This window comes from Meriones unguiculatus, chromosome 10, assembly GCF_030254825.1.
Source record: "Meriones unguiculatus strain TT.TT164.6M chromosome 10, Bangor_MerUng_6.1, whole genome shotgun sequence".
NCBI classification, from domain to species: domain Eukaryota; kingdom Metazoa; phylum Chordata; class Mammalia; order Rodentia; family Muridae; genus Meriones; species Meriones unguiculatus.
The window spans coordinates 76,201,217-76,214,802 of record NC_083358.1 but is presented as its reverse complement, the minus strand read 5'-3'; the positions used below and the strand labels follow the sequence as shown (position 1 = coordinate 76,214,802).

At 41.9% G+C, this 13,586-nt stretch overlaps 1 protein-coding gene across 4 annotated transcripts in view; it reads left to right on the top strand.

Moving 5' to 3' along the window:
- Positions 1–13,586, top strand: part of Cfi (complement factor I) — a 45,822-nt gene that overhangs the window by 9,072 nt on the left and 23,164 nt on the right. For 3 of the 4 annotated variants that reach the window (XM_060392697.1, XM_060392699.1, XM_060392698.1), the window contains exons 3-5: positions 3,061–3,126; positions 9,317–9,596; positions 12,837–12,990. In XM_060392697.1, the coding sequence (XP_060248680.1) occupies positions 3,061–3,126; positions 9,317–9,596; positions 12,837–12,990 (500 nt within the window). The remainder of the gene's footprint in view (positions 1–3,060; positions 3,127–9,316; positions 9,597–12,836; positions 12,991–13,586) is intronic. The other variant, XM_060392700.1, reaches the window with a different exon arrangement.

The following is a 13,586-nucleotide window of genomic DNA, read 5'->3' as shown; positions in this document are numbered from 1 at the left end:
TGTACACAGGTCAGGGTGTCAAAACACAAGGTCTAGGATACACTGGCAAGATGTGGCTGCTCACCCTGATGATCACCGTGTGTCCCAGCTTTCAAAGGGATGTGGCCACATAGCATTAGTTCAAGAAAGATCAAAATTTGTAGCATAGATATGTATCATTTAAATACTATTGGAAGGAAAATGGTTATAAAGTGTCTCTACACACCTAATTGCCAAAGTGGTAAAAATACCAGAGGGTGAATAACTTCAGTGAGAGGAGAAATCACTAAAAGTTTAGAGGTCAGGATGAGACTATGGAACAAGAGGGACTTATGCTGGGCCCGTCTTTCCAGTTTTGATTTGACAGTTGGTAAGAAAGAGTGATCCTTTGCAGCCCTTTCAGGCAGAAAGGGGAGCAGGTATTTTAAGTACCACCTGTCCTCCAGCTAAGTAAATGTGTCCCATTCAAGTAAAGAAACTTTGTAGTCTCCAAGAGAAGATAACTGTAATGGTACACTGTCTCTTAAGGCTAAACATGTTTAAGCCATCTTAAACATCTGTTGCTGACTGTCAACTTTGAGACAATATTCCCAAAATTTTTGCTTTTCTGTAGCTTGCAAAAGCAACTATGTAACAAAAAACCACTTATGAGATCAGAATTATTTATGAGATCAGGGTTTTACATGTATCATTTAAAATGTTGTTATTATATTGATAAAATGGGACTAAGCTAAACATTCACTGATAAGAAATAAATTGAATGATAGTATATTTTGTTATAGAAGAAATACACATGTGAATAGATATATAGACACAACACATAAATGTATAGTATAGCTCCTTCTCTATATGACAATTAAAAGATTCTTGTGGTGTATGTGTCAAATATTTAACAGCTCTTATCTCTGGGCATTTGTTTTACTGATATTTTATGTTTTCTATATTTTTAAATTTCACAATTAAAAATCTGTTTTGTTAAAACATTCATAATTAGAAATTTTATTTAGAATATTTATAGCCCTGTTCTAGTTTCATTTCTGTTACTGTGAGAAATTGAGAAATATCCTGACAAAAAGCTACTTAAAGAAGAAAGGGTTTGTTTGGTTCCTAATTCCAAGTTATAGCCTATAATTGTGGGGAAGTAGAGGCAGGAAATGAAAGCATCGCATGTACAGTCAAGAGCAGAAAGAATCAACACACAGATCCTTGCTTGCTTGCTCTCAGCTAAATTCCCCTCCCCCACTTTATACCGTTCTAGAACCAATTCTTAGGAATGGTGCTCCCTGTAGTCACCTGGGTCTTTCCACAGCGATTAACAATCATGACCAATCCCTCACAGACACAAGCTGGCCAATCTGGTCTAGAGAAATTGTCATCAAGACTCTTCCCGGGTGACTCTGGGTTGTATAAAGTTGACAGGGTAAACTAACCGTTATAGTCCCATTTCTGCTTCCTGAAACAAACTAAAGAATTAATACAGTAGTACTCCACTTGGAAACAACAACAAGGTGGCTTTCTTTTTTTGAACAGTCTTTTGAAAATAAAGATCTCTTTGGTGCTTTAAGAACTGCATTTGGAGCCAGCTAAATAGCTCAGTGGGAAAAGGCACTTGCCACCAAAGCCCGTGACCTGAGTTTGCTCTGTGGCACCACGTGGTAGAGGGAGAGAACCAGCTCCCACAAGCTGTGCTCTGACTTCCACGCACACAGGCTGTGGCTCACACACCCCACTCCCAACAAAACAAACAAACGCTAATACAAAGTTTGCACAGATTTCCGCACTTTAAAAAAAATCAGTTTATGAAAGAAAATGGAACACTTTTATTCCACTGTTTATAATACAGCTTATCGTAGGAGCAACCCAAATGTGTTCAAAGAGCTCAAACTGCGTTTTCAAAATGAAATTATAGTCATCTGGGAGATATTTTTGTTATTTTAAATGCCAGATGCACATTTCTACCCAGGGGGTGGGAAAAAAATACCCCTGTCTATTTTGCTTTTTCTTGAACCAGAACATCGTGATAGATCGGTGTGAAAAGGGTCAAGGCAACAAGAGCTGACTGTAACACGCACATATGTGGCTTTTAAGAACCAAGAAAGAATGTTACCAAAGCAGAGCACTTTGCTTGCTGCACTATTGTCATAGATACCCAACCTGCTTTGGGTCTCGGAGTAGGACAAACTCCAATCAAGTCCCTATTTGCTGACTGTTGTTAAGCTCTCAGGAACATTCTGTGTGTGTGCTCTACACACCTGTACTCATCCATTTATGCGTATTGGGGGACCCAAAGGCTGACACCATGTATCTTCCTCAGTTGCTCTCCTTTTAAGACACGGTCTCTTGTCATGCCTGGCTTTCACATTGGTCCTAGGATTCCAAAATCAGGGAGGCACTCTTGCTTGCTCAGAAAGCACTTTACCCACTGAGCAAGCCCCTCCCCAGGAGCACTCTTCGAGAATATTTGTGAAATCCCAAGAATCAGGGACATTTGGGGAGGGACCTAGGGCCTTCGCTTTCTGACTTGCTCAATTGCTTCCTTTAACAGGCAGATAAATGGATATCTGTTGCCACAGACTATGGCCAATGACTGCAGGACAGTTTCTAACAAATCTGAAGCTTGCTAGCATGTTCAGTTTCTCTCTCTTAACTGTCTCACAGTCTCTCTCTTTCCAAATCGACCCATGGGAATTGGAATGTAGTTCAGCAATATAGCATGTGTTTAGTGTGCGCCGGATCCTCCGTTTGATTTCCACTACCACCATGACCATCACCACCAACAACGACAACAGTGAACTGAAAAAGCACATTAGTGCTCTCCTATCCTTGCCCAGGTGGAGGGTCCTTACTAGGACTATAAATTCTATCTTCTATGTGAAGGAGTTGCTGTTACCATTGTCGTTTGACATGATATCACCAGATACTCATTCTTACAAGTTCTTGTTCCACAGAGCCACTCCCAATTGTGAGCATCCTATGGTTTCAGGTCTGTTAGAACAGGACAGCTGGAATAAACTCATTTACTCATTCAGCTATATGGATATAATTACATGCATGCTCATTAGCATATGTGACTTCTCTCAGGCTGATGTACGGCAGAACAAAGCATCCTTGAGAACTACAAGCCAACAGAAACCTCTGGTCAAAACGGTGAGTTTGACACCTTTGGGCCGGTATCATCCACAATCTGACTAATGTCCTAAAACTTCACTTTTGTACTAGTAAAATTGGATGTTACGTGGGGCCAGAATGGGTAGCTGAGGTCGTATACAGAAAACGTAGCCAGTAGAAGTTCAATAGCTTTTCTAGTATGTTCTTTCAGTGGCTATGACCTCAAATTTGGAATTCTTGGTGTGGGACAAATGTAAATGTTCATGTCCCCTTCCCTGGATCCTATGTGCTCAGATGTCCAATCTTAACTCTTAAAGGGTTTCTTTCATTTCTCTCAGCTTACAGGCCACAAGTCTGTTCAGGTGATAGTTACATGTTCATTCATCAGGCTCAAAGGTCACTCTGACATAATTTTCAGTAGATCTTATCCCAACAATTGAACAGTACATTCAGCATGCATAGTAGGGAATGATTCTTTTAGTATGTGTTTCTTATTTGTCAGTCTAAGAAGTAAAAAATTTTTGAGGTTTCCCCTGAATCTTTGTCTCTCCAGAAAATTTGGGAAGCTTATGTTTAAAATCAAGTAGTTGACCTAATGTCAATGAGAAAAATCCAACAGTGTGCTTCTCATCATCCAAGCCACCAGGCTTTCCAAAGGAAGCTCTGACAGGGACAGTGGGGTCAGAGTGAGCTCCAGAATTAACATTAACCCCTGCATCTGGTGAACTACTCATTGTCCACCATCTTGAAGAATTTTATGTAGGTCCAGATATATAGCTCATCAGCTAAGAATACTTACTGCTCTTCCAGAGCTGCTGAGTTCAGTTCCCAGCACCACGTCAGGTGGCTCACAAACCCCTGTAACTCAAGCTCCAAGGGATGAGATGCCCTCTGCTGGCCTCCACAGGCATCTACACTCATGTATGCATACCTACAACTATAACTACATGCACACAAATAAAAATAAAAGGGAGCTCCTCCCACCAACCCTCCCCAGCGCATCAAGTCAATCAGGACTGAGTGCATCCTCCTCTTCCATGGCCTGGCAAGGTAGCCCCGCCAAGGCAAAGTGATCAAAAAGCATGCAACAGAGTCCTTGTCAAAGACTGTCCCCACTCCTCTTACTAGGTAGGGAACCTACATAAAGATCAAGCTGCCCATCAGGTACAATGAATAGGGGGTCTAGGTCCAATCCGTGCATGGTCCTTGGTTGGTGCTTTAGCCTCCACAAGCCTCCCTGGGCCAAGGTTAGTTGACTCTGTTGGTCTTTGTGGATTTTCTATTACCTCCAGGTGCTTCTATCCTTACACACACACACACCCTACTCTTCCACAAAGTTTCCTCTGTTCTGCCCAATGTTTGGCTGTGAGTCTCAGCATCTGCTTCTAACCACTACTGGGTGAAGCCTCTTGGAGGACAGCTATGCTAGACTCCTAGCTGCAGGATGACAGAGTATCATTAATAGTGTGAGGGATTACCCACCACGGGGTGGGTCTTAGGTTGGGCCAAGCATTGGTTGGACATTCCTTCAATCTCTGCTCTATCTTTATCCTTGCACATCTTGTAGGCAGGGTAATTTTAGGTCAAAGATTTTGGGGGGTGGGTTGGTGTTCCCCTCTCTCCACTAGGAGTCCTGTCTGGTTAGATTGGTGGTGGTGGGGCTTTCCTTTTCTGAGAGGTAGGGATGGGGGAGATAGGAGGAAGAGGATGGGAGATGGGATGGGGAGTAGAGGAGGGAGGGAGTTACGATTGGATATCAAGTGAATAAATAAGTTAATTAATTAAAAATATGTAGGAAAGAATGGGTAGTGGTAGGGGTGGGGGAGAAACGAGAGAGGAGAGATGAAAGAGTAATCAGGATTATTTAAATTTTAAAAATCAGTGAATAACACTTATTAATAAAAAGAATAATCTTTTAATAGTTGAAACAGAAAATAAAATTCAAAGCCTTAAAATATAAAAGTAAAATAAAGTAAAAAAATTTTAAAGATTTCTATGTAGTTAGGGGCATCCTTTTTATTTCTTCTTGTTTTTTTTTTAATAGGTCTTGTGCTTGCTAAAGATGAACTAAATTGCTTCCACAGTAGGATGACCCATGCAATTTGGGAATTAGAACAGGGCTTCCGATCTTAGTTCTGGTTATTCCATGGCAAGTCAAGGAATGGTCTTTGAATCCATGCACCTGATAATTTCATCTTTTGATGTTCCTTCCATTTTTAAGAAAGTCCTTGCTACTGAAATGTCACAGGACAGTTTTGCCAGTTGAGGCAGCTCCAGGGTTCCATTTACCTTACTTTGTGTATCTGAGGTACTCTGGACAATTATAGCTAACCTTGGTTGTCAACTGGACACAATTGAGAAGAGGAACCCTCAGGTGAAGGATTGCCTACAACAAACTGTGGAGCATTGTCTTGACTGATGATTGATGGGGAAGGGCCCAGTGCATTATGGGAGGTACCATCCCTTGGGCAGGTGGGCCTGGGCTATTAAAAGAAAGGTAGCTGAGCAAGCCAGTAAGAAGTGTTCGTCATGGTCTCTGAGTCAGTCTTCTGGGTTCTTGTTTTAAGTTCCTGACTTGACTTCCCTCACTGATAGACTATAATCTGTGAGCCAAAGTTGTTTTGGATCCATGTGTATCACAACAACAGAAACCAAACTAGAACACCAAGGAAAGTCAGCTTTGTCATTTCAAAGTTTCTGTTGTCTTTGGATCACTATCTATGTATGCTCTATTCATTTCAAACAGTCTAAGAATTTTGTAGGGTCCTCGATATGTTTTTATCAAGCTCTCTGCTCAAACTGCTTTGCCTTGGGACTTGTATTAGTAACTTTTCTGGTGGTATAATAAAAGAACCACAACCATTGGGTGTAGTGTTGCATGCCTTAACCAGCACTGAACGACAGAGGCAAGTGGATCTTTGTGAGTTCGAGGCCAGCAAAAACTCTATAGTGAGACCCTGTCTCAAAAACAAATAAATAAGCAAGCAAACAAACAAAAAAACCATGACAAAGGCAATTTATAAAAAGGAGGGTGTTATTTTGGCTTAGAGTTCCCAAGGGAAAAGAATCCATACGGGCAGAGCAGAAGCATGGCAACAGGAGCTTAGGCAGCAGGCCTGGCAGCAGGAACAGAAAGCTGAAAATGCACATCTTGAACCACAAGCACGAAGGAGAGAAAACCTCTGTTGAGAAAAATTGAGTCATTTTTCAGTGTTAAAGCTGTTTATGCTTTAGAGTCAGTGATTTCATACCCAGGTAAGTGTCTGACAGATGTAGGTAGCATATGTGGGAAATGTGCATGAATAAGGAAACTCATTGTAGTATTATTTATAGCAGCGAGACATGGGAAACAAAGTAAATTGCTTCTTTTCAGAGTCTGCCTGTGGGGCCATTAGATGAAAATTACAGTGGTCAGAGGAACTGAAGAGGAAACTATTTCCTCATATATACACTACTGACCTCTGGGAAACCACAAGAACTAAGTAGGCCAATGATTTTTTTTTTTTTAATCCCCAAGGAAAAAATAATAGAGTTGATTCCAAAACAATGCTTTCTATTCCTTTGGAGCAATTAGAGAGAAGCATGGAAGATCCCACCCTTCTTGCCCACACTGTGTGGCCACCTTCCTGCCAGTTCCAACTGCATGCTGATTCTGGGAAAGGAGGGGTATTTATGTTTAAAAAATATCCCAACCAAAACAATAAACACCATATTGAATTTCCTACGTAACTTGAAACATGTGTACGTATACATATATATGTATGTGTGTGTGCATTCATATATATATATATATATATATGTATATATATATATATATATATATCCATACACAGAAATAAGCATCCATATATACAAACACACACACATGGATAGCCATAGCCATAGCCTTTCTCCTTCTTGGACCTGGCACAATGCCTTCAGCCTGTGGTGTCATTTTAAATGACAGCAGGGTGAGACTGAGGATAGGGACCTTTGATGTTCTCGAGAAGAAAGCCTGCCTCGCCCATCCTCAAGGGTCATCCAGCTACCTTCCAGAGAGGTAAAACGCCTCAAGAGGAGTTTCTTTGGGGATAAGAAGTAAACCATAGCAAATCTAAAGAGAAAAGAGTCAGGTTAGTTTGATTTGGCCTAGGACCTCCCTGACCACTGATCTACCAATTTAATAATTAGCTATCTCCCATCTTCCGTTAATTTGATCCTCAGTAACTGAGACCATTATTTTTTATTTAGCAAAAACAGGATGAGAAGGGAAAAGCTACTCACTAAAGATCGCATAGCTCACAAATAATCGACACAGAGACCTATTTATTCAACAAGATTTAAGTACTATAACTGGGCAGATATTCTTCTATTTTAAGCTGTCTACATTGGCCATGGCCTACTTCCCAGCCATGCGTCTCATTACCTGCCATCTTAGTCTCGCCCTGGCTGATCCTGCTCCATCTTTGTCTTCATGGCAGCTCCCTTAAGTCCCCTTCATGCTGACCTCCTCATGGATCCATACTCTTCTCTCTTTTACCTGGGACCTACTTGAGAGCCCCTCACTGGAATCACAAGTTTAGCCTCCTGTCCTCTCTCTGATCAGCCACAGGCAGATCAGCTTCTTTATTAACCAATCAGGAAAGACAGAGAACAATTTTTATACAATATTGAGACAAGAGATTCTTCATAGAAATGACAGTGCCCATGTCCGTACTGTAACCAGCTCTCTGGGCACAGAAATCAGCACCCGAATACACTGTGCACAAGACCACCCCCCAACAGCTAACCACATTGGACTCTGCTGGTATGCTCATCTTGCTCTACTCTTGGTTCCCTGTCTGGGGTGGATAAATATTTGTTCCTGTCTTCTGGGGAACAGTGTCCCACAACACAAAGTTATGCTAACAATTGCTTAAAATGATGGGGATACATGAATCCCAAGATACATGAATCTATTTATAAATAATAATCAATAAACAATTAAAAACTTCATCTTTTAGTGATGTCACTCATCACTTTATTTTTGAAATCAATTTTATTCTAATGGCATATCAAGAAAAAAGGATATGCCAAACAGAAACATGGAGAATAAATTCATAAAGAGAAATTGGTCATTAATGGAATTTTTTCAAGACAGGGTTTCTCTGTGTAGCCTTGGCTGTCCTGGAATTCACTCTGTAGATCAGGCTGGCCTTGAACTCACATAACTCAGCTCGCTTCTGCTTCCTGAGTGTTGGGATTAAAGGCAGCACCACCACTGCCCAGCCATTAATGGAATTTGATACGTGTATTTCAAATGGTCCCTGGTAGTACCAACTGGAGGAAAAACAGTATTTAATCACTCCCACTTTCAACTCCCACATGGATTAAACTGTTGAATCCTATTGTTTCACCTTGACAAGTACTTTTCCAGGCCATTGTCATGCTGTGCTCTGGCTGCCTCCGTTTCCCCAGGTTCAATATCCGTGACCACCCATCTTCGGCACTCAGGGTTGAAAACGCCAGCGTTAAGACTACTTGCTATTCCTAGTATATACTGTGCAATGTTCCTTCCTCTAGCGCCAGCCATGTTCATCCTGGCCTTGTTCATGGGCTGCTACTTCTAAGAGAACCAGGAAGACACTCTCTCAACCTGTTTCTCCTCACCACCACGTCGTATTTGTAGCACATTGATGCAACACACCCTCTGCCTTGCAGAACATTAATGTGTGTGTTCGTCTCTAATTATCATCAGGTAATCAAGCCCTTAAAATACAGAGACTGTCATGCTCTGCATGCTTCTACATGTAGTACTAGTTCATTAAGTGGTTTTGCATTTAATAATAGAATTAATAAACGACAAGCATCAAAGTCATCCTATGAGACTGTATCCAGCATCAAGTTTGTTGCCCCTTACCATGGCACTGAGATTCACCAATCTCTTCCAAGGCACATTTTTATCCCAGCATCCTTATAATAGCTCAATTAATTGCATTCCTGGGACCTTCCAACACTGAGATATTCCTACTGAACCTTCAAATGAAACTGCAAAAAAGTAGGAGATATTACAACCTCATTGTGCAGATGACAGCATTCACGTTTCTTGAGGGTAACTTGCCCAAAGTAACCAAACCTGGGGCTACGAGTCGGTTTGTCCGATTCATGAGACCACCAGCTGATACCTCACCTGTGCTGCCATTTGGGTCTGCTTCGTTCTTTAACTCCACTTTTCTCACAAAACTTGTGTTTTGTTACTTCTTGTTCCCAGCGCGCGCAAGCGTCAGCTCTGCTTCAGGAGGATCTGCTAGATCAGAAATGCTTGCTGCAAAAATACACACATCGCTCCTGTTACAAAGTCTTCTGCCAGCCGTGGCAGAAATGTGTCGACGGAACCTGTGTCTGCAAACTCCCTTACCAGTGCCCAAGGAAGGACTTCCCAGTGTGCGCCACGAACGGAAGGGTCTACCCGACGTACTGTCACCAGAAGAGTGCCGAGTGTCTTAACCCGCAGACAAAGTTTTCAAATAATGGAACCTGCGCGGATGAAGGTAGGGAGGGAAGATGTGCGTAACAGGCTATTCTAACAGGAGGGCGATGAAATGTGACCCCTTCAGTCACAAAATGCTTCTGCTGCGAAGTATTCTAATGGCAGCTTAACATTCTTTAGACTGGGGGCTTCTTAAAACATTTTTTTCCCATTCATGACCCCCTTTTCACTCAGGAAATTTTTGAGTGACTCTGAATATATAAATACATGAAATGGGTGTGCACACCAAATATTGGATGGTGATTATAAAAAGTTAAAAGTAATTCTTTGATATGTCTATAGTTTTACTTTTAACATGAAAGAAAACTTGCATTTTAATGATATGGATGTCCTTATTTTTACATGCGTTGAATCTTGCCTAAGCATTAGACATTGTAGGACATAATCTTCAGTGTTTTTCAGAGGTGATCAATATTTTGATTTTGGAGTCTGTCAGTTGGGGCAATCTTGGTTCATACTAATACAAAGCAGCAGGGGTATGGTTAGGACTGCCTCAGAAATTGTTCAAAATTCTGTCCTGATCCCAAGCCAAAATACATTTAATTGTTTAAAAAAAAAAACAAAAAACAAACAACAACAACAAAAAAAAAACCAATACTACTTAAGTCAGCAACTCAGTCAGTAATTAAAAAAAAATTAAACATCCTAATACAATATAATCCAAAGATGCACAGTAATCTGAGGCTTGTGTGCTGAGAGAGGATGGTGGGAAAATATTAGAAGTGTTTGTTTTCTGCAATTAGAGCATTATGTTTCTGTATGAGCAAAAAGGTATGCATGTATGGTTTTTTAAAAAAAGCTACAGTAGTCTTGGATCTGAGCCAAGGCATTTCTGACGGCATTCATCTTTACTGCACGGCATGGCGCATGCTCAGAGAAAAGTGTGAGTGGTGTGTGTTTGAAACCACGGCTAAAGTAAAATCACATGAAGCAACATGGCCATGCACTGACAGAAACACCTGAGAGTCATTACACTTTTGATTTTTTTTTTTGAGGCTGGGTGTCCATGTCTAGCCATGGCTGTCCCAGAACTTGCTCTGTAGACCAGGCTGGCCTTGGACAAACAGTGATCTGCCTGCCTCTGCCTCCTGAGTGCTGGGATTAAAGGTGTGAGTCAGCAACAAGCCACCTACATGTTTGATTTTTTTTTTTTTTTTTTTTTGTTAACTTTTGGTTTATGCTTTCAGGAACTCTTTGCCAACTTTTGCCACTCACAATCAATTAACCAGCCATGTAGGGCCATGACCCACCATCTATAAGCCATTTTTAGATAACAGTGATCACTAGAAAAACAGGGGTCATAGGAATACAGCTTTCCCTTCAGTCCCCATGCCTCTGAGGTTGCCCTCTTTGCTGCCCAGCCCTTCAGGATCTCCCCACCGCCCCCTCTGCTTGATTTAAGGGATTAGTCACAGGGCCATCCAACTGCTTCAGAATTCAGTGAAAAGGTCTTGCTAGGAGGGGGCTGGAGTGATGGCTCAACGGTCATGAGAGCTCCTTGTTCTTCCAGAATTTGGACTCTAACACCCATGTTGGTTGGCTTACAATTGTCTGTAACTCCAGCTGCAGGAGATCCAAAGCCCTCTTTTGGCCTCTGGGGCATCTTCCTTATACACACACACACACACACACACACACACACACAGCACAATCTTACACATAAACAAACAATAAATCCTGAAACCATCTTAGCATAAGATTTGTACAGATACAGTCTGCTCTGGCCTCAGCTCACCCTTCAGACATCTAACCTTAGCAATATCTTCTAATATCTGTCCCCTCAACCCTGTCATTTCTCTTATCCAGACCCAGCCCACTGACCCTGATTATGCAAGGTTAGCTTGAGACACTAGCGTCCTGGGACAACGCAGCACCTCAGGCCAGAGCTTGTCTTCACTCAGTCCAGGAGCTGAGTCCTGTGCTGATGGGACTAGGAAGCTAGACCCCTGGCATGCAGATTAGGAATGTATACAGGATAAAGAATTAGGGACCTCCCTGCCAGTCAAGCTTAATTTCAAGCTCCTGTAAGTTTACCCAGCTGTTACGTGACCTTTGGGACCACTCCCAACCCCAGTTCCATCACCTGTAAAGTATGAATAGTACAAGTTGGTAAGGCCTAAGACTCTTGTGGGAACTAAAATGAAGTGTGCAAGGCTCTTTGCAAAGACTCATTACAGTTTGGCTATCAGAGCAAAACCCAGGCTCCACCCCCAGATGCACGGTTACCGCAGGCACATTGCGTTTGGGCAGGTATGCTTAGGGCATCCCTCTTCTAGGTACCGTGACACAGGCCTGCTGTCATAGCTTAGTGTTTCAGTGGTACGAGGTGAAAGGGGTAAGACACTGTGCAAATGAGGAATGAGACTCCCCATTTGGGTCAGCCTCTACTACCCGCTGATGGGTAGACAGAAAGGCAGTGGCTGACACGCTAAGCATCACTTTTCTTCTCCTGAAGCACCGACTACTTCACATCTGTGAGACTGTAGAAACCCCTTGGATGTGTTCTTTCATTGTCTGGCTTACTTCTAAGAGTGTGGCTGTTGGAGTAAGGTTAGAGAAGGCGTCTTAGTTACTTTTCTATTGTTGTAAGAAGACACCATGACCAAGGCAACTTATAAAAGAAAACATTTAATTGAAGACTTGCTTACAGTTTCAGAGGGTGAGACCATCATGGCAGGCTGCTGGAGCAGTGGCTGAGAGCTCACATCTTAGCTGTAAGTTGGAGGCAGAGAGAGAGAGACAGACAGAGGCAGAGACAGAGACACAGAGAGAGACAGAGACTGACTGAGCCTAGCATGGGCTTTTGAACCCTCAAACCCACCCCTTCAGTGTCATGCCTCCTCCACCAAGGTCAATATCCTTCCCAAACAGTTCCACCAACTAGGGAGCCATTTAGAATGGGGACCAGCCATTCTAATGTATGAGCCTATGGGGGCCATTTGCATTCAAACCATGACAGTAAAGCAAATCCCAATTCCCAGCTTTACTACTTGGGTAAGTGGTGTCTTCAATTGAAGATAAGTGTAACAGTCCTTAAGGGTTGGTATGAGAATTTAGTATTTTGCCACTGATCAGTATGGCCACTAACGCATGATTAGCATTCACAAAATAATAGCTTATCATTTGTTAAAATCATTATGATGCTCACAGTTAATTTGGAATTAGCTGTTTTAATAGACAAGTATAAGGGAGAAAACATAAATACTAAAATATTGTCCATCCTTTTGTTTTTTTATTTCAGGAAATTTTAATGTTTCTTTATGTTGTGGGAGCACAAATGCAGAGGGAATTGTTCAAGTCAAACTTGTGGACCGAGATGAGAAAATGTTCTTATGTAGAAAGAGCTGGAGCATGACCGAAGCCAACGTGGCCTGCTTTGACCTTGGATTTCAACAGTGAGTGCTTGTCCCACAGGAGTTACCGTATAATTAATTTCATTGTTCCAACTGTTTTCCTTTCGCCTGCTTAATCTCTCTACGCTGCAGTGCCCGTACATGTAACCTGAGAATGAAAACTACACCTCACAGCACTGTTGCTGGGACTGAATGTCCCGCTGAGCACAGAGCACCTGTCAGCCTGAGCTTCTGGACGGAATCCCGTGGAGATGTTTACACCCTCACATACACTTCCGACGGTTTGTTTTCACGCATCTAGAACGACATCCATCCACTTTTGATCTCCTATTGTTTATTTCTGCCCTTTCTCCTCTTTGTCGGCCTTGCAGAGATGTATTTGATTACTCTTATTTTTTGTGCTTGTAAATGCTCTTATTAATTTCTATATCCTTAATCTTTGCTGTTACCTTTATCTGTGTCCTTTTCCTGCTTAATTTCCCTCTGTTTGTTTCTTTATGTAATTGAAGAGGACAGTCCTCGGAATTTAATCTAGAGCCTCATGCCCATGAAGCAATATAGCCCCAGCCCTCCTTTGGATTTGTTTTCTAACCCCTGAGGTTGGATGTTTAACTTACTTTGGGAATGCTTCATCTATA